This window comes from Dermochelys coriacea, chromosome 5, assembly GCF_009764565.3.
Source record: "Dermochelys coriacea isolate rDerCor1 chromosome 5, rDerCor1.pri.v4, whole genome shotgun sequence".
Taxonomy (NCBI): Eukaryota; Metazoa; Chordata; order Testudines; family Dermochelyidae; genus Dermochelys; species Dermochelys coriacea.
The window spans coordinates 129,559,668-129,585,484 of record NC_050072.1 but is presented as its reverse complement, the minus strand read 5'-3'; the positions used below and the strand labels follow the sequence as shown (position 1 = coordinate 129,585,484).

General features: G+C 49.6%; 1 protein-coding gene across 2 annotated transcripts in view; it reads left to right on the top strand.

Annotated features, from left to right (window-relative positions):
- DGKQ (diacylglycerol kinase theta) overlaps positions 1-25,817 on the top strand; it is a 160,236-nt gene that overhangs the window by 34,500 nt on the left and 99,919 nt on the right. For both annotated transcript variants that reach the window (XR_006281247.1, XM_038403042.2), the window contains exon 2: positions 15,707-15,786. Coding sequence is in view for 1 of the 2 variants with exons in the window: in XM_038403042.2 (XP_038258970.1) it covers positions 15,707-15,786 (80 nt within the window). In the remaining variant the exon portion in view is untranslated. The remainder of the gene's footprint in view (positions 1-15,706; positions 15,787-25,817) is intronic.

Genomic DNA, 25,817 nt, shown 5'->3' with positions numbered 1-25,817 from the left:
CCCTGTTTGAGTTTGCCACTATTTCACTGCACCCCCCCAATGTTGTTATAACTCCCCTCCCCTAGTGCAGCTAGAGGAGCCGGATTCCCATCCTGAGTTGGTGACTGCCCCCCACAAGCCCTTGATAGCCCCCCATCCGACCCACCCCTTTTGGCGCCCTCCTCCCCTGCCTGCAGCCTAGCGGGGAGGAGTGGTCGACCTGCTTCCCTTTTCCCTGCCTCTCTCTGGTGTTTTCCCCTCCCTCCCCGCTCATTATGGCGGGGGACACAACGGGTGGGGCCCCTCCATCACCCCCACAAGCCTCTGCCTCAACCACCGCTGCCAAACCTCCTGCTACCGCCCCCCCAGCTGGGGGCACTGGCAATGGCGGGCACCGGGGTGACCTCTGCTATTGCCATGTCCCTCACCCCTCAGATTCTGGGGGAGCCCCCGTCACCGGTGGGAAGGACTCCACTAAAAAGACCAAGCCCTCCATTCCAGGGATTGCCCCCACTGCTGCGGCCCCACCACCAGCCGCGGAGTCCCTCCCCGCTGCTCCCTCCACCAGCTCTGCAGGTGTCCCTCTCCCGGCCCCCAGGGTGTACGCCCAGGTGGCGGCAGCCCCCCCGCCTGCTGCTGCGTCATCTCTCCTGCCCACCGCCTCTGCTACCTTTCCCACCATGCCAGGAAGCATGGTGTCTTTTGCCTCCTGGTGCCCGCCTCGCTCCACATGGAGACCTATGTGCAGGCATTGGTGAGGCCGGTAGGGCCCACGGCCATCGTGGCGGCCTCCAAAATGTACGGGAAGGTAGTCTTCTTTCTAGCATTGGAGACCGCCACCCAGGAGGCAGTGGAGAAGGGCCTGGCAGTGGGGAGGGGGTCGTGTTCGTCCCCCTGGAGCTGCTGGAAGACCTGGGCGTCTGTCTAGTCCTGACCTCCGTCCCTCCCTTTCTTCCCAACGCCGCCCTGTTACCCACCCTCTCGACCCTGGGGAAGCCCACCTCTGTCATCAGCCCTCGTCTGTTGGGCTGTAAGGACCCCGGCCTCTGTCATGTCCTCTTGTTCCGCCGGCAAGTGCAGCTTCAACTGCCGCTGGCGGCACGTGACAGAGAGGCGCTCGAGGGGTCATTCTTGGTCCCCTACCAGGGGGCTTGTTACCGGGTGCGTTATTCTACGGGGGAGGCCCGGTGCTACCTCTGCCCAGCGATGGGGCACGTCTGGAGGGACTGCCCCTTGGCCCGGCAAGGAGGGGCATCCAGGACCCCCGAGCCCCGGCAGGGCACTGGCCCCGTCATCGCCGGTGCGCCTGGCTGCCTGGCACCGGGAGCCGCCCCTCCTCCCACTCAGTCCACCACTGCTCCCACTTGGGCCCAAGGGGCGCTCCCCCCAGCACGCCCAGACGAGCGAGAGCGCCCTGCCTCTGCTGCCTGCAGTCCAGTGGGGCCCCTAGAGGAGGATGCGGCGGGGATACCGCCAAGCATGGGAGAGGGCCCTCCCCAGATGGGATCTTCCCTCCCTCATGCCGCCCCACTGCTGCCTCCTGAAGTCCCTGAGCCATCGCCTCTGCCCCCGGACCCGACTCCTGTTAACTGGCCCCCAGATGATGCCATGGAGGGCTGGGCCCTAGTACAGGGAAAGCGGGGCAAGCGGAAGGCTCGAGCTCCGCTCCTTTGCAGTGATGTGGAAGCCCCCCGGAAGATCCGGAAGGGGGGCACCGATGCCAAGCCTTCTGCCTTGCCCACAGGCGTGTTCCATCCATCGGTGCTGGCTGGGAAAGACGTGGCAGCACGGGAAGGCAGTACCGCCCCTCCATTGGAGTCCCTTCCCTCAGAGGCCCCCGATGGAGCCCCTGTGAGCCCCGAGGCGAGCGTTGCTTTGGGCGCTGGTGGGGAGAACTCCGGGGTGGTGGAAGGAGATCTCCCTTCCATCTACGAGGAGATCGAGGCCCTGGGTCTGACCCCGGTCACCTAGGGGGAGGACAACCCTCTGCCAGCGGGCCTCAGTCAGAGCGACCTCACCCGAGCCCCCTCTTCTCCATGCTCCTTCCCCCTAACCACTGCTTCTGCTTCTGCCTCCGAGGGTCCCCAGGGCTCCTCCATCTCCTTGGCGCAGGTGGCACCCTGCTGACGGCCGCTGAGCCTACTGAGGCGACAGCCAGTGCCACGTGGCCGGGACCCAAGCCTCATGGGATGTCCCTCGTAGGTGTGGGGCAACCCGATCTCCTTCCCGGGCGGGGACCCCACTGAAAACTGTCCATCTTTCGATATCGTGGCTGCTACGCCAGACATGGAGCCAGAGCTCGGCATCACAGAGGGCCCCCATCCCAGCCCCCAAATCCCTGAATCTGTCCGAGAGGGGTCACTTCCCAGCGGCCTGGCAACTGGGGCCCAGGATCCTGCCTCTGCCCCTCTCCCTGATTCTGCTCCTGACCCCTGCCCTGCCCTTATCCTTGATCCCTGCCCTGACCCTGTTGCCAAAACCCGTCCCTGTCCCCTCCACCTCCCATGATACCATTGCTGCCCCTGGGGCTGTCATCTCCTCACTCCCAGAGGATAGCCCCCGGGGAGCGGCCTCTGTATTTTCCTGTCCTGACTCAGTGGGGGCTGCTATCTTCCCTCCGCTGCCCCCAATTGAGCCGGGGTTTGAGGAGTGCTGCGTGGCGCCAGCCCATTGGGCGCCATGTTGGGGTCCTCCCCTTGCCTGCCCATCTCGGTAGGCCACGGGGTTGTGTCAAAGGCCCCTCTGGAGGATAGCTGGGGGCTAGTGACCCCTGGCCCCCCATATGCTGCAAGAGGAGCTGCGGGAGTTCCTTGAGGACGTTTGTGGCTCCCGTAACAAGGTACAGTTCGCTCTCCAGCAATGGGGGGACTTCCATCACATACTCCAGGCCTCAGAGTAGCAGCCGTGTTAGTCTGTATTCGCAAAAAGAAAAGGAGTACTTGAGGCACCTTAGAGACTAACAAATTTATTTGAGCATAAGCTTTCGTGAGCTACAGCTCACTTCAGCGGATGCATTTGGTGGAAAAAACAGAGGGGAGATTTATATACACACACAGAGAACATGAAACAATGGGTTTATCATACACACTGTAAGGAGAGTGATCACTTAAGATAAGCCATCACCAGCAGCAGGGGGGGGAAAGGAGGAAAACCTTTCATGGTGACAAGCAAGGTAGGCTAATTCCAGCAGTTAACGAGAATATCAGAGGAACAGTGGGGGGTGGGGTGGGAGGGAGAAATACCATGGGGAAATAGTTTTACTTTGTGTAATGACTCATCCATTCCCAGTCTCTATTCAAGCCTAAATTAATTGTATCCAGTTTGCAAATTAATTCCAATTCAGCAGTCTCTCGTTGGAGTCTGTTTTTGAAGCTTTTTTGTTGAAGTATAGCCACTCTTAGGTCTGTGATGGAGTGACCAGAGAGATTGAAGTGTTCTCCAACTGGTTTTTGAATGTTATAATTCTTGACGTCTGATTTGTGTCCATTCATTCTTTTACGTAGAGACTGTCCAGTTTGGCCAATGTACATGGCAGAGGGGCATTGCTGGCACATGATGGCATATATCACATTGGTAGATGTGCAGGTGAACGAGCCTCTGATAGTGTGGCTGATGTGATTAGGCCCTATGATGGTATCCCCTGAATAGATATGTGGACAGAGTTGGCAACGGGCTTTGTTGCAAGGATAGGTTCCTGGGTTAGTGGTTCTGTTGTGTGGTGTGTGGTTGCTGGTGAGTATTTGCTTCAGATTGGGGGGCTGTCAGTAAGCAAGGACTGGTCTGTCTCCCAAGATCTATGAGAGTGATGGGTCGTCCTTCAGGATAGGTTGTAGATCCTTGATGATGCGTTGGAGAGGTTTTAGTTGGGGGCTGAAGGTGATGGCTAGTGGCGTTCTGTTATTTTCTTTGTTGGGCCTGTCCTGTAGTAGGTGACTTCTGGGTATTCTTCTGGCTCTGTCAATCTGTTTCTTCACTTCAGCAGGTGGGTATTGTAGTTGTAGGAATGCATGATAGAGATCTTGTAGGTGTTTGTCTCTGTCTGAGGGGTTGGAGCAAATGCGGTTATATCGTAGCGCTTGGCTGTAGACAATGGATCGAGTGGTATGATCTGGATGAAAGCTAGAGGCATGTAGGTAGGAATAGCGGTCAGTAGGTTTCCGATATAGGGTGGTGTTTATGTGACCATCGCTTATTAGCACCGTAGTGTTCAGGAAGTGGATCTCTTGTGTGGACTGGTCCAGGCTGAGGTTGATGGTGGGATGGAAATTGTTGAAATCATGGTGGAATTCCTCAAGAGCTTCTTTTCCATAGGTCCAGATGATGAAGATGTGATCAATGTAGCGCAAGTAGAGTAGGGGCATTAGGGGACGAGAGCTGAGGAAGCGTCGTTCTAAGTCAACCATAAAAATGTTTGCATACTGTGGGGCCATGCGGGTACCCATCGCAGTGCCGCTGATTTGAAGGTATACATTGTCACCAAATGTGAAATAGTTATGGGTCAGGACAAAGTCACAAAGTTCTGCCACCAGGTTAGCCGTGACAGTATCGGGGATACTGTTCCTGACAGCTTGTAGTCCATCTTTGTGTGCTACAGCTCACTGAAGCTTATGCTCAAATAAATTTGTTAGTCTCTAAGGTGCCACAAGTACTCCTTTTCTTTTTGCGTATACTCAGGCCGCGAGGGCCCTCATGGGGTCCGCCTCTTCTGTGACTCCTTACTCACTTATGGGGTAGGTTACGGTTTGTTGCGCGGCCCAAAGGGAGCCACGAGCGACCCTGCTGACGAGGATCCCCTCCAGCCCTCCTCATGGCACCTCTCACCATCGCAACATTGAACACCCGGGGCTGTAGGATGAGTCTCTGCAGGTGCCAGGTGCTCGCCTTCCTTCGGGAGGGGGATACTCTGTGGTTTTCCTGCAGGAGACCCATATGGAACCGGCCGCCGAAGACAGCTAGTGCCTGGAATAGGGGGACAGGGTCTACTTTAGCCATCTCACAGTTCGTACGGCTGGAGTCTTGATCCTGTTCTCCCCCAACCTACAGCCTGAGGTGCTGGGGGTCGTCGAGGCTGTGCCGGGTCGCCTGCTGCACCTCTGGGTCCGCATGGAGGGGCTCGTAGTCAACCTCGTCAACATCTATGCCCCAGCAGCGAGCCCAGAGCGGCTGCAATTCTATCAGCATGCGTCCGCCTTCCTTGGCACCTTGGATCCTCACGAGTGCCTGGTCCTGGGCGGGGACTTTAACACCACCCTCAAGGAGGGGGACCGTTCGGGGCCTGAGCAGTGCCTGACTGCCGCGGACGTCTGGGAGATAGTTGAACATCACTCCCTGGTGGTCGTCTGGCGCGACCACCACCCGGACAAAGGTTAACATCGAGATATTGTCCGGGTGGAGGCCCATCGGTCTTGCCACTCCCGGTTGGACCACATCTATTTATCATGTTTCCACCTGTCACTGGCCCACTCCTCCAGCATCCCGCTGGCCCCGTTCTCCGATCATCATTTAGCCACTGTGACGGCCTCTGTCTGCGCAGAGAGGCTGGGGCCAGCCTTTGGGCATTTCAGCAACAGCTTGTTGGAGGATGTGGGCTTTGTGGCTTTGTGGCATCCTCCTGGGAGTTCTGGCTGGCCTGGCGAGGGCATCGGTGTGCCTTTCCCTCGGCGTGGCGGTGGTGGGACCTGGGGAAGGTGCGCGCCTGGCTCTTCTGCCGTGACTACACCTGGGGTGCCAGCCGACGGCGGGATGCAGCGATAGGGCAGTTGGAGGTCTTAGAGCTGGAGAGGCATCTGGCCACCAGCCCCGAGGATCCATCCCTTTGCGGGGCGTGCTCCGGGCCCTCGAGGACCATTGGGCCCAGGGTGCCTTTATTCGATCCCGCATCCGCCTACTTCGGGAGATGGATCGCGGCTCCCCCTTCTTCTACGCCCTGGAGAAAAAGAGGGGGACCAAGAAGCACGTCACCTGCCTCCTAGCAGAGGACAGCACCTCTCTCACGGATCCAGCAGAGATGTGCAGGAGGGCCAGGGTCTTCTACGCAGGCCTTTTCTCCCTGGATCCGACTGATCCTAACGCTTGCAGAGTGTTCTGGGATGAGCTCCCTACGGTCAGTGTGGGCGACCAAGACCGGCTAGAGCTGCCTCTCACTCTGGCCAAGTTCTCAGAAGCCCTCTGCCGCATGCCCACCAGTAAATCTCCGGGCATGGACAGGCTGACTGTAGAGTTCTACTGCGTGTTCTGGGACGTCCTTGGCCCAGACCTAGTCACCATCTGGGCCGAGTCTTTGCAGAGTGGAGTCCTCCCTCTTTTGTGCAGGCAAGCCATGCTCGCTTTATTGCTGAAGAAGGGGGACCTCCGCGATTTACAAAATTGGCGTCCCGTCTTGCTCCTGAGCACGGACTACAAAGTCATGGCAAAAGCAATCTCGCTGTGGCTAGGGTCCGTGATGGCGGACATGGTCCTCCCACACCAGACCTACACCGTCCTGGGCCATACCATCTTCGACAACCTGTATCTGGTCCGGGACCTCGTGTAACTCGGGTGTAGGGACGGTCTGTCATTCGCCCTCCTGACCCTGGATCAGGAGACGGCGGTCGACAGGGTGGATCATGGCTATCTCCTGAGCATTCTGCGAGTGTTTGGCTTTGGACCCCAGTTTGGATGCCTCCGCAGAGTGTCTGGTCAGGCTCAACTGGACCCTGACCGAACTGGTCAGCTTTGGGCAAGGAGTACGGCAGGGGTGGCCCCTCTCGGGCCAGCTGTACGCTCTAGCAATCGATCCCTTCCTCTGCCTCCTCCATAGGAGGTTGACGGGGTTGGTGCTGCGGGAGCCGGCTCTGCGGCTAGTCCTCTCAGTATACGCCAACGACATGCTCCTCGTGGTCCAGGACCCGGGCGACTTGAACCCGGGTGTTCAATGTTGCGATCGTGAGAGGTGCCATGAGGAGGGCTGGAGGGGATCCTCGTCAGCAGGGTCGCTCGTGGCTCCCTTTGGGCTGCGCAACAAGACTAGAGGCTTGCCAGGCCATCTATTCGGCAGCCTCCTCTGCACGGGTCAACTGGGTCGAGCTCTGGCCTGGTGTAGGGGACTGGTGGCAGGTGAGCTCCCTCCCACCCGCGCTTCAGGCAATCCAGTGGAGCACGGGTCTGCTGCTCTATCTCGGTGTTTACTTTTCTGCCACACATCCCGCTCTGCCAGAGAACTGGCCTGGTTTAGAGGGCAGGGTGATAGAGCGGCCCCGGAAACAGACAGGACTACTCCGGTGCCTCTCCCTTTGAGGGAGGGCACTGGTGCCTAATCAATTAGTCCTACCCATGCTCTGGTACCAGCTCAATACCCTGGCCCTGGGTTTTCTGGCCAACCTCCGGACATCAATTCTGGAGTTCTTCTGGTCAGGACTGCACTGGGTCTCTGCAGGGGTTCTCCATCTACCCCTGGAGGAGGGAGAGCAGGGCCTGAAGTGTCTCCACACTCAGGTCCATGTCTTCCGCCTCCAGGCCTTGCAGAGGCTCCTTTTATGGTGCAGGTAGTCCGGCATGGAGCATACTGGTGCACGCTTTCCTGCATCGCTTCTGAGGGCTCCGATATGACCGGCAGCTCCTTTATCTCCATCCGAGAGGTCTTCCACGAGACCTCTCCGGGCTGCTGGTCTTCTACCAGGACCTCCTTCAGACCTGGAAATTGTTCACAGGTTCGTGGGGGCAGATCTCGCGGAGCCCCTGCTACACAACTCCCAGCTCCGTGTGTAGGTGGCGGAGTCCCGCTCGGTGTGCCAGAGGTTGGTCCTGGCAGAAGTCACCAGAGTTGGAGACCTCCTGGACTACGACCAGGGAGACTGGCTGGATCCCCTGACGCTTGCTCGGCACGTGGGGCTCTCCAGACCTCGTACTCCCCGGTGCGTACTTCAGGAGGTGACGGCCACTTTACCGTCCGCTGCTCGGGTTTACCTCGACCTGGTCCTAAGAGAGGGCGTGCCCCCTCCGCCCCAGGCTGTCTGGACCTTTTCATTGGTCCCCTGCCCCGTGGACCCGACCGACTCCCCCCCTCCCCCGCCTTTTCACCGTGAATCGGCAACACAAGCTGCAGCCGGTCCGTTTCCAGACTGCACCAAGGAAACATCTATACAGCCTCGTGCTCCTCACCCTTCACGTCCTCACCCTCACGTCCCACCCTGACACAAAGTGGTGGGACCTCCTGCCACCTCTAGAGGGTGAGGAGCCCCTGTGGGCCTGCCTCTATTCCACCCTGGTCCCGAGGCCCACCAGGGATATCAGTTGGCAGCTCCTTCACGGGGCTGTGAGCATGGGTATGTACTTGGTGCGGTTCACCCCAATCCCAGACACCTGCGCCTTTTGCAGCATGAGGGAAACCCTGGCGCATGTATACCTGGAGTGCGCCAGGCTGAAGTCCCTATTCCGGCTCCTCTCAAACCTTTTTTTATGATTTTGGTTGCACTTTTCCCTTCACCTCCTTATAGATTCATAGATACTAAGGTCAGAAGGGACCATTCTGATCATCTAGTCCGACCTCCTGCACAGCGCAGGCCACAGAATCTCACCCACCCACTCCTACGAATAACCTCACCTATGTCTGAGCTATTGAAGTCCTCAAATCGTGGTTTAAAGACTTCAAGGAGCAGAGAAGCCTCCCTCAAGTGACCATGCTACAGAGGAAGGTGAAAAACTTCCAGGGCCTCTCCAATTTGCCCTGGAGCAAAATTCCTTCCCGACCCCAAATATGGCGATCAGCTAAACCCTGAGCATATGGGCAAGATTCACCAGCCAGATACTGCAGAAAATTATTTCCTGGGTAACTCAGATCCCATCCATCTCAGGGGATTAGTCCTATTTACCATGAATATTTAAAGATCAATTACTTACCAAAATCCCATTATCCCATCATACCGTCTCCTCCATAAACTTATCGAGTAGAATCTTAAAGCCAGATAGATCTTTTGCCCCCACTGCTTCCCTTGGAAGGCTATTCCAAAACTTCACTCCTCTGATGGTTAGAAACCTTTCTCTAATTTCAAGTCTAAACTTCCGGGTGGCCAGTTTATACCCATTTGTTCTTGTGTCCACATTGGTGCTGAGCTTAAATAATTCTTCTCCCTCTCCTGTATTTATCCCTCTGATATATTTAGAGAGAGCAATCATATCTCCCCTCAACCTTCTTTTAGTTAGGCTAAACAAGGCAAGCTCCTTATCTGTGCACTCCTTATCTGTGGCCCCACTAAGTCACTGGTCAGTCTCGTCCTGGCCCTGGCTAAAGTGGCCATCTATAAAGCCAGGGTGAGGAGGCTGGCCAATGGAGTCTCCTGTGACTGTGGGGCCTATTTCCGATCCTCCATCCACTCACGTATCCGGGCAGAGTTCCTCTGGGTGGCGTCCACTGACTCCCTTGACGCCTTTGAGGACCAGTGGGCGCTGTCCGGGGTTCTCTGCTCGGTGTCCCCGTCTGGTTCCCTTCGTTTGACACTTTGACCCCACTCCTGTCCCTGTTATTCCATTAGTTGTCCCCTGTAATTATTTGGTTTTCCAGGTCTTGTGGACCCCCCTTTTAGTCTGGGTGGGGATCCTTTAGCAGTGGATCCCAATAAGGCTACTCTGCTGTACCCAATTGGCCTGGGTCTATCACACCACCTAAATCTTTATTTAGGTGCTTAGAGAGGGTGCCTAATGTTTTTTTTCACTGGCAGTAAGTGCTCACGGATTGTCAGTGGAAATTACGGGTGCTCAGCATCTCTGAATATTGGGTGACTTGGTGAAGCTTGAACAGGGATGTAAGTGTCTAGTTTCAGGCTTCTGAAAAATCTGGCAAAATCTGATAAATTAAGGTAAGAAAACAGAAATACTTCATAGTCTTTGTTTTCCCTTAGGAACTTGAAATAATAGTTAAAATATTGTTTAAAAAGGTTACACCACTGAAAATTCCTACCTCCCAAACATAATCTATTAATATATTAAAAACTGTGTGTTCAGAATGGTTTAGAAAAATAAGACATTGCTGTTGCACTCCCTGCTGTATCCCTTAGTAGCTCCTGATCAATTTTAATGTTCAACAATAAGCATCTCTATAAAGAAAAGGAGTACTTGTGGCACCTTAGAGACTAACACATTTATTTGAGCATAAGCTTTCGTGAGCTACAGCTCACTTCATCGGATGCATCGGAAATGCATCTGATGAAGTGAACTGTAGCTCACGAAAGCTTATGCTCAAATAAATGTGTTAGTCTCTAAGGTGCCACAAGTACTCCTTTTCTTTTTGCAAATACAGACTAACACGGCTGCTACTCTGAAACATCTCTATAAATAGTCTCAAATTGTCAGGACAGTGTGTCCTTTTCCCAAACAGTTTCTCAATGAGCTTTCCTTAAAATTTTGTGCTTCTGAGACTTTGTATTCAAAATAATGACTCCTGATTTGGTCCCATAGATAACGATCACCCATCCAGAGATTCCTACTGTGGGAGTTGAGATGCTTCACTTTACCAGACTGAATGGTTTGGTGCATTAGATATCCAGCTAGCATGTGCTGTTTTAATGGAAACACAAAACCTCTTCCGTCCTTGTCTTCTGTTTAATTCCTGCTTCTTTGGAGCTGGTACTGCATGGACGGATTTATATTTCTTTTTCTGTGTAGGCTGTAGTTTAAAATTAAGTGGCATATGATTGTTCAAGATTTTTTCTTACTGGGTGGATGTACAGGGTTAGCACCATAGGGCTCTGATCTTGGTGGGGAACCTCTAGGTCCCACTGTAAGGCAAATAAGAATTAGTAATTTACCAAAGAACAAAGTTCAAAGAAGGTGTTTTGAATGGCAGCTGCACATTCACACTCTTGGGATACTCCAATAGTGCAGATCCAGCCACACTGTTAGCATGTCCTTTGAGTGTGAACGTGCAGTTTATCTCGGAGGACTTCGATTACAAGTGATAAACCTTTATTTATTCAGGTTGTGAATCCAAGCACCCAGATTTGGGAAATACCGGCTTTACAGCTTCAGTGCAATCTTAACTCCCCCTCTTTGTGCATATGTGTTATAATAGTCTACTTACATGGTTACATCCTGTCTGTGTATTGCGCAGTGAGACAGGACGGGAGTGGGATTTAAAAAAATGGTCTTGTGCAGGGCTCTACCCCACGGGATGCAATCAAGTAATTAGGCCATCATAATGGATATGTACTTGGGCAGAATTAAGACTGCATGGAAAACGGGTTAATCTAGCATATCCTAATTCTGCAAAGTCAAGCACTTGAATTTAAAGTTTCAAAGTTTTTGTGTGTAATTTCCTAGGTTTCTTTAAAAAGGAAAAAGTTGAAAATGAATTCTAGTACGTACAACTGTAACAATTCTCACTTCTTGCAACTTCAGCTGGGCTTGAACCCCTGAACCTTCAACCATGGAGCACAGAGGTCTATCACTTGAGCTACTGAACTAACTGCATTAGGTTGCAACAGGACAAAGCTGTGCTCACAGGGCGGAAGGAAAATGCCCTGTTGGCGCCATGTGCAGGTCCAAAAGGTGTGTTAAAAGGGGGAACGCACAGTGCAGCCTGTATCAGTTAGGTCCTTTTCTTGCTCCAGCAGCTTCTGGCAGTTCTAGACAGCACCGGCTCTAGGATTTTTGCCGCCCCAAGCAAAAATTTTTTTTGCCGTCCTGCTTTTTTTGTGCCCCCTGGCTCTCCCCAACTCCTCCCCTTCCTCACATCCCCGGCCCTGCCTCCTCCTCTGGGAGTGCCACATTTCCCCCCCCCCATTGCTTCCTGTGGCTCCCCCCCAACAACCCCCCTGCTCTAGCTCAACTCTGCTCCGCCTGCTCCCCTGAATATGCCGCTGTTCAGTTTCTCCCCCCTCCCTCTCCGGCGAGGGAGAGACAGCGCATTCAGGGGAGCAGGCAGAGCGGAGGTGAGTGAGGGTGGGGTGGGGAGCGCAGGAAGTAATGGGGGAGGGGTAGAGGGACTGCTCCCTACCCCAGTTCACCTCCGCTCCACTGCTGCCAACTCCCCCGCGCGTGCCGCCCCTTGGCTTCTCCCTCCCTCTCAGGTTTGCCGTGCCAAACAGCAGGCCTGGGAGGGAGGGGGGAGAAGCGGAGCGGAGGTGAGCTGGGACAGCGGGGGCACATTTCTAGGGGTGGCATGGCCGGAACTGGAATGCCGCTCCTAGAAATGTGCCGCCCCAAGCACCTGCTTGTTTTGCTGGTGCCAAGAGCTGGCCCTGGTTCTAGAGCAACTTGTGGTGCTGCTGCTCTGTTGGGAGCTTGGACCCAACATTTTAGGATATCCATAGTCAGTTATTGTTTTGGTGGGCTGACAAAATTTTCCTGAGGAACAGGACAGGAAAGGGAAGTGGTGACTTTTAGCAGTTCGTGCCTTGGCTAAACCTGAGTGGAGTTTCGTGAGACAAAGAAGAGGCACTGTTGCTGTCAGAGAGCTTTTCTCCCTGCTGAATTCCAAGGCAGTCTGCAAACAACGGATGTGGGAGAGCTTCACAAAAAAAGGTTAAACAAATCTTTTATAGATTCATAGATACTAAGGTCAGAAGGGACCATTCTGATCATCTAGTCCGACCTCCTGCACAGCGCAGGCCACAGAATCTCACCCACCCACTCCTATGAAAAACCTCACCCATGTCTGAGCTATTGAAGTCCTTAAATCATGGTTCAAAGACTTCAAGGAGCAGAGAAGCCTCCCTCAAGTCAACCATGCCCCATGCTACAGAGGAAGGCGAAAAACCTCCAGGGCCTCTCCAATCTGCCCTGGAGGAAAATTCCTTCCCAACCCCAAATATGGCAATCAGCTAAACCCTGAGCATATGGGCAAGATTCACCAGCCAGATACCCAGGAAAGAATTTTCTATAGTAACTCAGATCCCATCCATCTAAATATCCCATCTCAGGGGATTTGGCCTATTTACCCTGAATATTTAAAGATCAATTACTTACCAAAATCCCATTATCCCATCATACCATCTCCTCCATAAACTTATCAAGTAGAATCTTAAAACCAGATAGATCTTTTGCCCCCACTGCTTCCCTTGGAAGGCTATTCCAAAACTTCACTCCTCTGATGGTTAAAAACCTTCGTCTAATTTCAAGTCTAAACTTCCTGGTGGCTAATTTATACCCATTTGTTCTTGTGTCCATGTTGGTGCTGAGCTGAAATAATTCCTCTCCCCCTCCTGTATTTATCCCTCTGATATATTTATAGAGAGCAATCATATCTCCCCTCAACCTTCTTTTAGTTAGGCTAAACAAGCCAAGCTCCTTAAGTCTCCTTTCATAAGACAAGTTTTCCATTCCTCGGATCATCCTAGTAGCCCTTCTCTGTACCTGCTCCAGTTTGAATTCATCCTTTTTAAACATGGGAGACCAGAACGGCACACAGTATTCTAGGTGAGGTCTCACCAGTGCCTTGTATAACGGTACTAAAACCTCCTTATCCCTACTGGAAATGCCTCTCCTGATGCATCCCAAAACCGCATTAGCTTTTTTCACAGCCATATCACATTGGCAGCTCATAGTCATCCTATGATCAACCAATACTCCAAGGTCCTTCTCCTCTTCCGTTACTTCTAATTTATTATGGAACTATTGAGTGACCTTGCATAGTGATTGCTTCCAGCTCCCCCCAGATTCTCTGGTGATAGCTCTTGCAATCTCTGGGGTTTCTTAATTTGCTTCCCAGTAAAAGCAGGTTTCAGAGTAGCAGCCGTGTTAGTCTGTATTCGGAAAAAAGAAAAGGAGGACTTGTGGCACCTTAGAGACTAACAAATGTATTTGAGCATAAGCTTTCATGAGCTACAGCTCACTTCATCGGATGGATTCAGTGGAAAATATAGTGGGGAGATTTATATACACAGAGAACATGAAACAATGGGTGTTACCATACACACTGTAATGAGTGTGATCTGGTAAGGTTAGCTATTACCAGCAGGAGAGCAGGGGGGGGACCTTTGGTAATGATGATCAAGGTGGGCCATTTCTAGCAGTTGACAAGAACGTGTGCTGAACAGTGAGGCGGGGAGGGAATAAACATGGGAAAATAGCTTTACTTTGTACACAAACATTTTCCCATGTTTATCCCCCCACTGTTCCTCACACGTTCTTGTCAACTGCTTTAAATGGCCCACCTTGATTATCACTACAAAAGGTTTTCTTCCCCCCCCCCGCTCTCCTGCACATCTACCAATGTGATATATGCCATCATGTGCCAGCAATGCCCCTCTGCATGTACATTGGTCAAACTGGACAGTCTCTACGTAAAAAAAAAAAAAAAAAAAATGGACACAAATCAGACGTCAAGAATTATAACATTCAAAAACCAGTTGGAGAACACTTCAATTTCTTTGGTCACTCGATTACAGACCTAAAAGTTGCAATTCTTCAACAAAAAAACTTTAAAAAATATACTCCAACAAGAGACTGCTGAATTGGAATTAATTTGCAAACTGGATACAATTAGCTTAGGCTTGAATAGAAACTGGGAGTGGATGGGTCATTACAGAAAGTAAAACTATTTCCCCTTGTTTATTCCGCCCCCCCCACCTCACACTGTTCCTCAGATGTTCTTGTCAACTGCTGGAAATGGCCCACCTTGATTATCACTACAAAAGGTCCCCGTCCCCCCCCGCTCTCCTGCTGGTAATAGCTCACCTTACCTGATCACTCTCGTTACAGTGTGTATGGTAACACCCATTGTTTCATGTTCTCTATGTATATAAATCTCCCCACTGTATTTTCCACTGAATGCATCCGATGAAGTGAGCTGTAGCTCATGAAAGCTTATGCTCAAATAAATTTGTTAGTCTCTAAGGTGCCACAAGTACTCCTTTTCTTTATACAGATAATGAATGGCAGGGAGTTTTTCTTCTTCAACGGTATCCCTCTTAGTAGATCATGATTAATTTTAATGTTCAGCAATAAGCGTTCTATGAAGAGTCTCACATCGTCAGGACAGTGTGTCCTTTTCCCCAAACAGTTGCTCAATGAGCTTTCCTTAAAACTTTGTACTTCTGAACTTTGTATTAAAATATTGACTCCTGATTTGGTCCCAGACCAACAATCACCCATCACAAAACTCCTTCCAGAGATTCCTACTCCAGGAGTTGAGATGGGTACTGTTGCTTGAACTAAACATTTCACCTATGCAGTTATGATGTTTTTTCCTGAGCATTAAAACCAAGATAGTGAAACAATTTTCCAGCCCTTTGTAGGTATTAGTAATATATTTATTAATTTTAGCAAAATTTACATGGAAGTTTACTAATGACTTCTGCAATAAAAATTGCAATTCATTTTCAATTCTCTAAGCAGCCTGTGCTTTGTTTTCTCTTTCTCCACTGCTCCAGTGGGTTTGATGCCATGTTTATCCACCATATATTCCTCCTCTATGTCATGAATTGTAGGGGGAAGAATTACTCTGCACACAGCCCACCCACTTGAGCCATGTTCTAGGGCCGATTCTGGCTGTAGGTAGCTCCCTGTAGTTAAAGCTGCTTGGGGTAGCAGATCCCTAGTGTGGCGTTGGTGGGGGGGGGACGTGGCTTGTGGGACAGCTGGGAAGGGGAGAATGGGTAATACAGGGATCAGGTGAACTCTGTTCCTCTTCCTCAGTCTCAAACCCAGAGACGTTAGTAATAGTACAGTTTAGAAAGTAGTTCTTGAATATATTTGATCTGCTTTGGAAAAAAAAATCCTACGTTTTTGAAACATGCATATTTTATTTCCACAGTTTGCAACTTTATGTCTCATGAAAAGTGCCTCAAGCATGTGAAGATACCATGCTCGTGTATTGCGCTGAGTCTCGTAAGGGTGAGTTGGCATGTGTTATGATATACTTTACCTAGCCAGGGGCTTGAGTTTATTTGCTATATCTTTCTCATTAGTAAATTAATTTAAAAAAATAGACTGGCTCATTAATGTAATGATTTTAATATAAGCTAAATATGTTTATTCATTGGTTCAAACTCTTACATCCGCTCAAGTGATCCGCTCAAGGTCATTCTTGGCAGTATCATTGGTGCCCATGTAGAGAAGCAGGAAGGGATAGCGATCCGAGGGCTTGATGAGTCTCGGCAGTCTCTTTGTCACATCGTGAATCCTAGTTCCTGGCAAGCAACAGACTTCTCGGTTTTCCCGGCTGGGGCGGCAGATAGATGACTCAGTCCCCCTGAGGAGAGAGTCCCCAACCACCACCACCTGCCTCCTCCTCTTGGGAGCAGTGGTCATGGAACCCCCATCCCTAGGACAGGGCATCTCATGCCTTCCAATTGCCGGAGTCTCCTTCTGTTCCCTTCCCTCATATGTATCATCTAGTCCACTCTCCACATTAGTACCTGTGGAGAGAGCATGAAAACGGTTGCTTACCTGTATCTGCATTGCTGTTTCTTCTTCTGGAGGTCACATGCTGCCAAATTTCTTCACCGTCCTTCTGTCCCCGCTGCACAGCCTGCTCTGAATCTTCAGAAAGTTGTCTGTAGAAGCATATCCTGACGTCTGTCCAGGAAATCTTCAGTTTCTCTTATGCAATGCTGGGACAATACTTGTTTCCTTTGTTTTCTTTCTCAGCTCTTCTCCAGAGGGGGATGAAAGGGCTTGAGGGCACCCCACAGGGAGGAATTCCCAAGTGCTTCTTCCTGGTTCCAAGGGGGTTTCTGCATTTGGGTGGTGGTAGTGTTTATCAAGCCAAGGTCAGAGAAAAGCTGTAACCTTGGAAGTTTAATACCAGCCTGGAGTGACCAATATTAATTTTTTGAATCCTTGCAGGCCCCCACCTTATGCACTCCCCCCCCTTTTTTTTTAATTTTGACTTCCACAAAAGCTGGACAGGTTTTCAGTTAGGAGATTTTTCATTTGTGTCAATTTTAGCAATAAGTGTTGGTAGAAGGTCTCATGTTGTAGGTTGTAACAACAGTCAAAACTTCTGTTGTGGGCTTATGATTGTGAATTTAATTATCCTGTAACAAATAAAAAGTTAATTCTTAGTTGAAAGTTAAATTATCAACTTATTAATATTACTACTGTGATACAGCATGGCCAGAAGGCAGCAGGAGAGTGTTAGAAGAGAGCCTTATTCCCTATAGAGGGAAGAAAGTTTGCTATAGATTAATTAAAGCACCTGACGCCAATTAGAGCACCTGAACCCAGTCACCTGATAAAACCCCCCTGCTTCAATCAGAAGGGGAGGAGTTGAAACAGTGGATTGGTGTTGGAGTAAAGAGCAGTTTGGAGGGAAGCAGAGGAGAGTTTGGAGAAGTGCTGCGGTGGGCTAAGAAGACCAAGACTCTAGGTAAAGGGACACCTGGTTTGTGCAGAGGGAGGGCAGGAAGCCCCACAAGCTGAAGGGCAGGAGAGAGAAGTAGCCCAGGAGAAGGAACCGCTAGTTCAAGCTGTTTACCGCTATCCCTAGGGCTCCTGGGCTGGGACCTGGAGTAGAGGGTGGGCCTGGGTCCCTCCCTCTCCTCTCCCTTCCTCTAGGACACTAGTGGGGCAGTTAATACCCCAGTTCAGGGGCGAGAAATGGTGCCCTGAACCCTCCCCAAGAAGAGAGCGCGAGACCCATCAAAGTAGTGCCGGCAATTTGCCACACGTCATGTTAGCAGTGGGATCTATGCGCTGGGGACTTAAACCAGGGTTAGCCAAAACCCTCCCATCCATAAGATGGATGAAGTGGTCAAGGCCCTAATACAAGCCACCGCCGCCCAGCAGGAGGCTACCTGGGTCCAAGCAACCGCCCAACAGGAGGCGACTTGGATGCAGCACGAGACTAATCGTCTGTTGATGAGTCAGGCTGCCCAGGACCGAGCCCTGCTGCAAGAGCTGATGAACCAGATGAAGGCCCTTATAGAGCTGAACTGGAACTGCAACAGGACCTGAACCATACGGGCCAGCCGCTGCCTACAGAAAATGACACGGGAGGATGATGTGGAGGCATACCTCCTGGCTTTTGAAAGAGCAGCCCTGCGAGAGGCCTGGCCCCGAGATCAGTGGTATCCTCGCCCCGTTTCTGTGTGGGGAGGCTAGAAGGTGTAGACTATGATATGGCCACGGAAGACTGCAGCAGATTAACCCCAGCTGAAGGCAGAGATCCTGGCCAGAGCTGGAGTAATGATGGCTTTGCGAGCCTAGAGGTTCCATGAGTGGCAGTATACAGAGGACAAGACACCCCAATCGCAATTGTTTGACCTGATCCACCTGACCCGGAAATGTCTGCGCCCTGAGGCCCTCAGCTCTGAGAAGATGATTGAACTCCAGGTATTGGATCGGTATATCAGGGGGCTACCACCAGGCCTCTGGGCTTGGGTTGGCCAGAATGACCCCTCCACCTATGATGAGTTGGTCTCCCTTGTGGAAAGATAGCTGGCAGCCCGCGAACTGTTCCAGACCCCAGGGGGTGAGACACAGCAAACCAGGAAGCCAGTCCCAAACCCAAGACCCTGGACTGTCGAGAACTCCAGGAGAACCATAACTGGGAGGAAATACACCGAGGAATGGCCCGAGGCTAAGAAGGGACCTGGGGGTTTGGGAAGAGAGTGCTGGGGGACTGGCCAAATAGCCCCAGGCAGAGGGCGGCAACCGGAATAAGGGGTGGTGTTATGAGTGTGGGGAATTGGGGCATATAGCAGCCCAATACCCCAATAGGGAAGAGCCTATGCAATGTAATCTGGGGGATCATGGGGAGCAATGTGGCCTAATCGGCCTGGTAGGGGTCGCAATGACATCACATGGATATACAAGATTAGTAAAAATGAATGGAATTGAAACCATAGCATTAGTAGATTGTGGGAGTGCTGTCACGCTGGTTTCAGGGAAGTTGGTGAGGCAAGACCAACTAACCTGGGCCAAAAACACAGGGGTAACGTGTGTTCATGGCACCGTAAATTTCTACCCCACAATCCTGGTACTGATTGAGATCCAGGGGAATATTACCAGGGTCACTGCAGGGGTGGTCCCCATTCTCCCCTACCCTGTCTTAATTGGTAGGGACTTCCCTGGGTTTGAGAGCTTACTCCCCCCCAATATAGCCAGGGGAGGATAGCAACGCCGGGCTGAGACGGAGGCACCTACAGATAGCCTCACCCCAATGTTTGCCGAATTTGCCCTGGAATTATTCTCCTCCCCTGGAAAACCCCAAAAATCTAGGCAAGAAAGGAGGGCAGATAAAAGATTAGGGACCAGGATTCTAGCAAAGAACCGGAAAACCTCCCTTGTTGGTAGGCGAACCCATTCAGGAGGTCAGGAGATAATTCAGGCCAGTGAGGACTCGGAGGAGGTTCCTAGCCCAAGTAGGGGCAACCCAGGGGGTGGAGTAGAAACAGGCCCCCTGAAATCAGATTGGTACCGCATGTGAGAATTTTCAGGCAGGACCAAGCTAATGACCGGCTATATGCAAATGTGAGGGAGGAGGTAGTGGAGGTAAATGGCGTACCCGTGGAAGGAAAGACCGAAGGCCCAAGGCCATATTATGTGCTCAAATGCAATCTATTGTACAGGATAGTGCAAATACGAGGGGAAGAAGTAGAGCAACTCTCTTAGTTCCACGGAAACACACAAGGGCAGTACTAGAGTTAGCTAACAGTCATCTATTTGGGGGACATCTAGGAGTAGACAAGACACTGGATAGAGTCCTAAGACTTTATTGGCCAGGAATACGTGCAGAGGTCCAGCGCTATTGTGCCTCCTGCCCTGAATGCCAGTTGCATAGCCCCCGATCTAACTTGTGGGCCCCATTAGTACCTTTGCCTATTATTGAAGTCCCTTTCGAGAGGATAGCAATGGACATAGTGGGCCTACTGGAAAGATCGGCATGGGGCCACCGAAACTTGACTATGCCATGCGGTATCCAGAAGCCATTCCTTTAAGAAACCCCACATCCAAGGCAATAGCAAAAGAACTATTCCAGGTTTTTGCCAGAGTGGGCATCCCTAAGGAGATCCTGACAGACCAAGGAACCCTGTTCATGTCAAAATTAATGAAAGACTTATGTACCCTACTCTGCAGCCAGGCCATATGGACCTCAGTCTACCACCCAAAAACAGATGGACTGGTCGAGTGGTTTAACTGTACCCTTAAAAGTATGATCCGGAAGATGGTAGCACAGGATGGAAAAGACTGGGGTACCCTTCTACTGTATCTAATGTTTGCTATATGGGAAGTCCTCCAAGCGTCCACCGGTTTCTCTCCCTTTGAACTGCTATACGGACGCCACCCTCACGGAATATTAGATATTGCCAAGGAAGATTGGGAAGAACAACCCAATCCAGGAAAGAATGTCACTGAGCATGTGACACAGATGAGAGAGCGAATAACTCGAGTAAATCCTATAGTATGAGAACATTTGGAAAAAGCACAAGAGGCCCAGTGAACATATTACAACCGTCAGGCAAAAGTATGGAGATTTCAGCCGGGGGAACAGGTAATGATGCTAGTACTGACAGCAGAAAGCAAACTCCTAGCCAGCTGGCATGGACCATATGAGATAGTGGAAGCCATTGGGGAGGTGGACTATAAGGTCAGACAACCAGACCGCCAAAGGCCAGAGCAAATCTGCCACATCAACTTACTAAAGCCCTGGCGTGACCGAGAGACATGCCTGGTCATTTGGGGAGCTCCACCCCAGACAGATGACCTACAGGTGCAGGTGAAGATATCTTCTGAGTTAACTCCAGAACAATGAATAGAGCTCATTGATATGCTCCAACGGAACCAGGACGTGTTCTGTACACAGCCGGGCTGTACGACACTAGTCCAACATCATATTGTCACCAGTCCCGGAGTAAGGGTGATAATAAGACCATACTCAATACCGGAAGCTAAAAGGGAAGAAATTAGGACAGAAGTGAAGAAGATGCTGGAGCTCAGGGTTATTGAAGAATCCCACAGCTAGTGGTCCAGCCCTATCATCCTAGTCCCCAAGCCTGATGGCACCTGAGGTTTTGCAATGACTTCTGGAAGTTGAATGAAGTATCCCAATTCAATGCCTATCCGATACCACGCATTGATGAGCTAGTTAACCGCTCTAGACCTGACCAAAGGATATTGGCAAATTCCCCTGGCTGAGAATGCCAAGGAAAAGACTGCCTTCTCTACACCCGATGCCTGTTCCAATACACTATCCTCCCTTTCGCACTCAATGGGGCCCCTGCAACGTTCCAACGACTTATGGACAAATTGCTGTGACCCCACGCCAAGTATGCCGCCGCCTATCTAGACGACATAGTCATCCATAGCCCTGACTGGGAAATGCACCTCGGAAAAGTAGAAGCGGTGCTAGACGCCCTGTGGAAGGCCAGCTTCGCTGCCAATCCTTTCAAATGTGTGATAGGACTAGCTGAGGCCAGATACCTCAGGTATGTAGTAGGGAGAAGTTAGGTGAAACCCCAGTGGAACAAAGTGGAGGCAATACAAGGTTGGCCTCGACCAGTCCCCAAAAATCAGGTCAGAGCATTTCTAGGGATAGTAGGATGCTATTCGCAAAAAGAAAAGGAGTACTTAGAAACTAATAAATTTGTTAGTCTCTAAGGTGCCACAAGTACTCCTTTTCTTTTTGCGAATACAGACTAACACGGCTGCTACTCTGAAACCTAGGATGCTATTGGAGATTCATCCCTCCTTTCGTCACGAGCAGGGCCATTGATGGATTTGATAAAGGCTTGCGGCCCCGAGATAGTAAAGTGGACTGATGTGGCAGAAATTTGCAGATTTAAGGAGCAGTTTGGAGGGAAGCAGAGGAGAGTTTGGAGAAGTGCTGCGGTGGGCTAAGAAGACCAAGACTCTAGGTAAAGGGACACCTGGTTTGTGCAGAGGGAGGGCAGGAAGCCCCACAAGCTGAAGGGCAGGAGAGAGAAGTAGCCCAGGAGAAGGAACCGCTAGTTCAAGCTGTTTACCGCTATCCCTAGGGCTCCTGGGCTGGGACCTGGAGTAGAGGGTGGGCCTGGGTCCCTCCCTCTCCTCTCCCTTCCTCTAGGACACTAGTGGGGCAGTTAATACCCCAGTTCAGGGGCGAGAAATGGTGCCCTGAACCCTCCCCAAGAAGAGAGCGCGAGACCCATCAAAGTAGTGCCGGCAATTTGCCACACTACTTAATTATTAATTTATTTAAAATTTTAATTAACAGTTATTTAATTTTAGTCAACCATTTGAAGATTAGCAAATATGTAGGTTAAAATACCAACACTAAACTTTTTATTTTTTTTAAATACTATTTTCTTTCCGTAAACTTGTACATGTAGCAATCATGTTCAAGATGCATCAGTCTGAGGACTTCATCTAGTGCCAATTGTTGTACTGCCTAAGTGCTTCTCTGGAAAATTAGGACTGCAAGGTGAGGTCCCCACTAGTGGACTTCATGAGATTTCTGCTCTTCTCCTTTTCCTGGGTATATTTGGGGTATACAGTTTTTTACTGTTGTTTCCGCTCCTCCCCTGTTTGTTTCTTTGGCTATAGATTGAAAGTTTTGTTCAAGCCAAGGGGGGTCTTGCAGCATGTCCTCGAAGTGGTCAGACTTCAGACTAATCCAGTCTTATCTGGAAGGTTGTTTTGTTTGACAGATGTTCCCCCTTGACTGAGAAGGATCTGCCTATAGATTTCTTGCGCTTCATCCTGGGTTTTGTGAGCTGCATTGTTCCCACAGGACAATTGCCTGGAGCCTCACAAAAGGATGGGAGATACGATGTGACTAATTGTTGAGCTACTAACAAAGCTGGGAACAGTGCACTTTTTTTCTTACATTATAAGCACAGGAAACTTAAACCGATAAAAATTTTTTGAATGTTCTAAATGTTTTCACTGCTCCAAATTCTTCATCTCCTCCTTCAAGCCCCCATGTCCGTCCTCTCTAGGCAGGAGAACACTCCATCTAAACTCTTGTAAACTTGATATAAGCTATAGCCTGTCATGAGAATTCACATACTAGCTTTGAATCCACTACCTTTCACATTCAGAAAGAGTATAGATCAGAGGTCAGCAACCTATGGCAAGCTGATTTTCAGTGGCACTCTGCTGCTGGCCTGGGGTTCTTCCTGCTGTACCCTTGCCAGCCGGAGTCCCTGCTGTCGGCCCCGCTCAGCCCGCTGCCAGTCTGGGGTTCCACTTGCCAATCTCAGCCTGCTGCCGGCCTGCTTTACTGGCTGCTGGCCCCACTCAACTCGTTTCTGTTGTGGGGTTCCGGCCGCCGGCCCCTTGCCAGCTGGGTTCTGTCCGCCGGCCTCACTCGTCCCCAGGCAGGCAGCGGGCTATTGGAAAACTCCAGTAAGGAAAAGCAAGGGTAAGGATCACACTAAACTGATAAGATCTGCATTTTAATTTAATTTTAAATGAAGCTTCTTAAACATTTTAAAAACCTTATTTACTTTACATACAACAATAGTTTAGGTATATAATACAGACTTAGAGAGAGAGACCTTCTAAAAACGTTAAAATGTATTACTGGCATGCAAAAACTTAAATTACAGTGAATAAATGAAGACTTGGCACACCACTTCTGAAGGGTTGCTGACCCCTGATATAGATACTCCCTGGAAGGTTGTCATTTCATTTTCTGTTCTTGTTTTTGCCTTTTCTTCCCTTAATAGGATCCATAAAAGCATTGATTTCCATAGTGGTAATAAAGGTGAGATGTCCTTTTATTCTCAGTTATCAGGTTTGCTTTTGATGTTGCAAAAAGGAACAGTCTCCAGCAGGTCTTGATAGCAGAAAACTCTTCCAAGTAGAACTGTACAAAAAAGTTTTCTGCTATAGAAGTACCCTAGGATCTAAGGGGACCTGTGTATTCAGACTGCATGAAATTGACAATAAGCTTTCTAATTGCAAAGCTGCCCTTGACTACTGCTACCAACAGTGGGTCTAATCTGCTGTTTGTATGACACATTTCAGACAAATTGGGTCAGCTGTAGGAATACATTTGCTTCTGATACAGTGAAGTAATGTACAGATTTATACTGGTTTCAGAGTAGCAGCCGTGTTAGTCTGTATTCGCAAAAAGAAAAAAAAAGATTTATACTGTTTCCCTTGCATCAGCCACAATAGAAATTTTGGGTATTGGCTATATTAGCTAATTTGAACTGTATTCATCCGTTTCTGGTCCTCTGATATGTTCCCTCCCCTTTGTAATGTTAATTCTAACAGAGATACTTGCTTGATTACAAAAGTTGTATGTGAAAGACTTTGGACTTTTTACCAGAAATTGCTTTTAATTCTCATTCTTCTTGTCACAAGAAAAGTACTGAAATTAGCATAGTTACTCAGCATGGAGACTACTTGTGTTCTTTAGTCCAATTTATAAAAATAAATAAATAGCAGTCACAGAAGGTGCATGTACTCCTAACCAAAAAGAAAGCAGGAAGGCAAGCTAAAACCCAATATAGTTAAAATACAAGATCAGAGGTTATTCAAACTAAACCTACTTTTCAAAAAATAAAAATCCAGATCAAGTGAAGTCACTAGAAAACAACAGTGGTGGCTGGTAAAATATAAGGAAAGCCAAGAAAATTTGGAGAGAAAACTGAAAAATACCGCAAAAAAAAAAATCAAAACCCAGGGAATTCTTCAGGTATATTAGAAGCAGGAAGGCGTCCCCAGGACAATCAACGTGTCAAGGAAGCAATCAAGGCAGATGTGAATGTTGTAGAGAAGCTACATTATTTCTGTGAAATAGTCTCCCACACGTAGGATGTGGACTTGACATCTACTCCAGACTTCTAGTCTTTCCAGATGAGGCATTAACAGAGACTGAAATGTCAAAATAAGAAATACTGGAATAAAATGATAAATTGAGATTTATTAATAAACTGAATAGCAAAGAGACAAGGTGGGTGAGGTAATATCTTTTATTGGACCAATTTCTGTTGCTAAAAGAGACAAGCTTTCATGCTACACAGAGCTCTTCTTCAGGTAGTCACAGGGACTGGACTGCGTTCATCCAAGAGTTCTGAAGAAACTGGGAGTGAGTGTGTTATGATTTTCAAAGGAGTCCTGGGGATTTAGATATGTCTTCCGTTCCTGTGACTAATCTGTTTAAAAATGTAAGATATTGTGTATTAAAATCAGCTCCTAGACTGGAGGGTAGCAAACTTACCTATTTTTTTTTTTTTAAAAGGGCACTAGGGGGTTATTCTGGGAATTAGACCAGTGAGTGTTACTTCATTATCAGGTATATTGGTTGAAGTATTAATTAAAGACCGTTCTAAAACACCTAGTTGAGCATGATGTGATCAAGATTTTGTTCAGGTATTTTGTAGCCTAACAGTAAACTAGAATTTTATTGAGCATCTCAACAAAATAATGGATAAAGGAGAAACAGTTGAAGTGACTTATTTGGCTGTTCAAAAGACCTTCAGATCTTTCAAAGGGACTATAAAGGTAACTAATCCTGGGGTGAAAAATAAAATGCTATAACTAGGGCCCTACCAAATTCACAGTCCATATTGGTCAATTTCACGGTCATAGGTTTTAAAAAATAATAAATTTCATAAGTTCAGCTATTTAAATCTGAAATTTCACAGTATCATAACTGTAGGAGTCCTGACCCAGCTCTGAAGGAAGCAGTGCAGAAGAAAGAATGGCATGGTCTGGTATTGCTACCTTTACTTCTGCACTGCTGCTAGCAGGGCGCTGCCTTCAGAGCTGGGCGTTTGGCCAGCAGTTGCCACTCTCCGGCCACCCAGCTCTGAAGTCAGCACAGAAGTAAGGGTGGCAATACTGTGACCCCCCAAAAATAACTTTACAAACCCCCCCATAACCCTCTTTTGCGTCAGGACCCCCAGTTTGAGAAATAAATCTATATAGTATAGGGTAAAAGTACTTAAAAGACCAGATTTCATGGGGGAGACCAGATTTCACGGTCC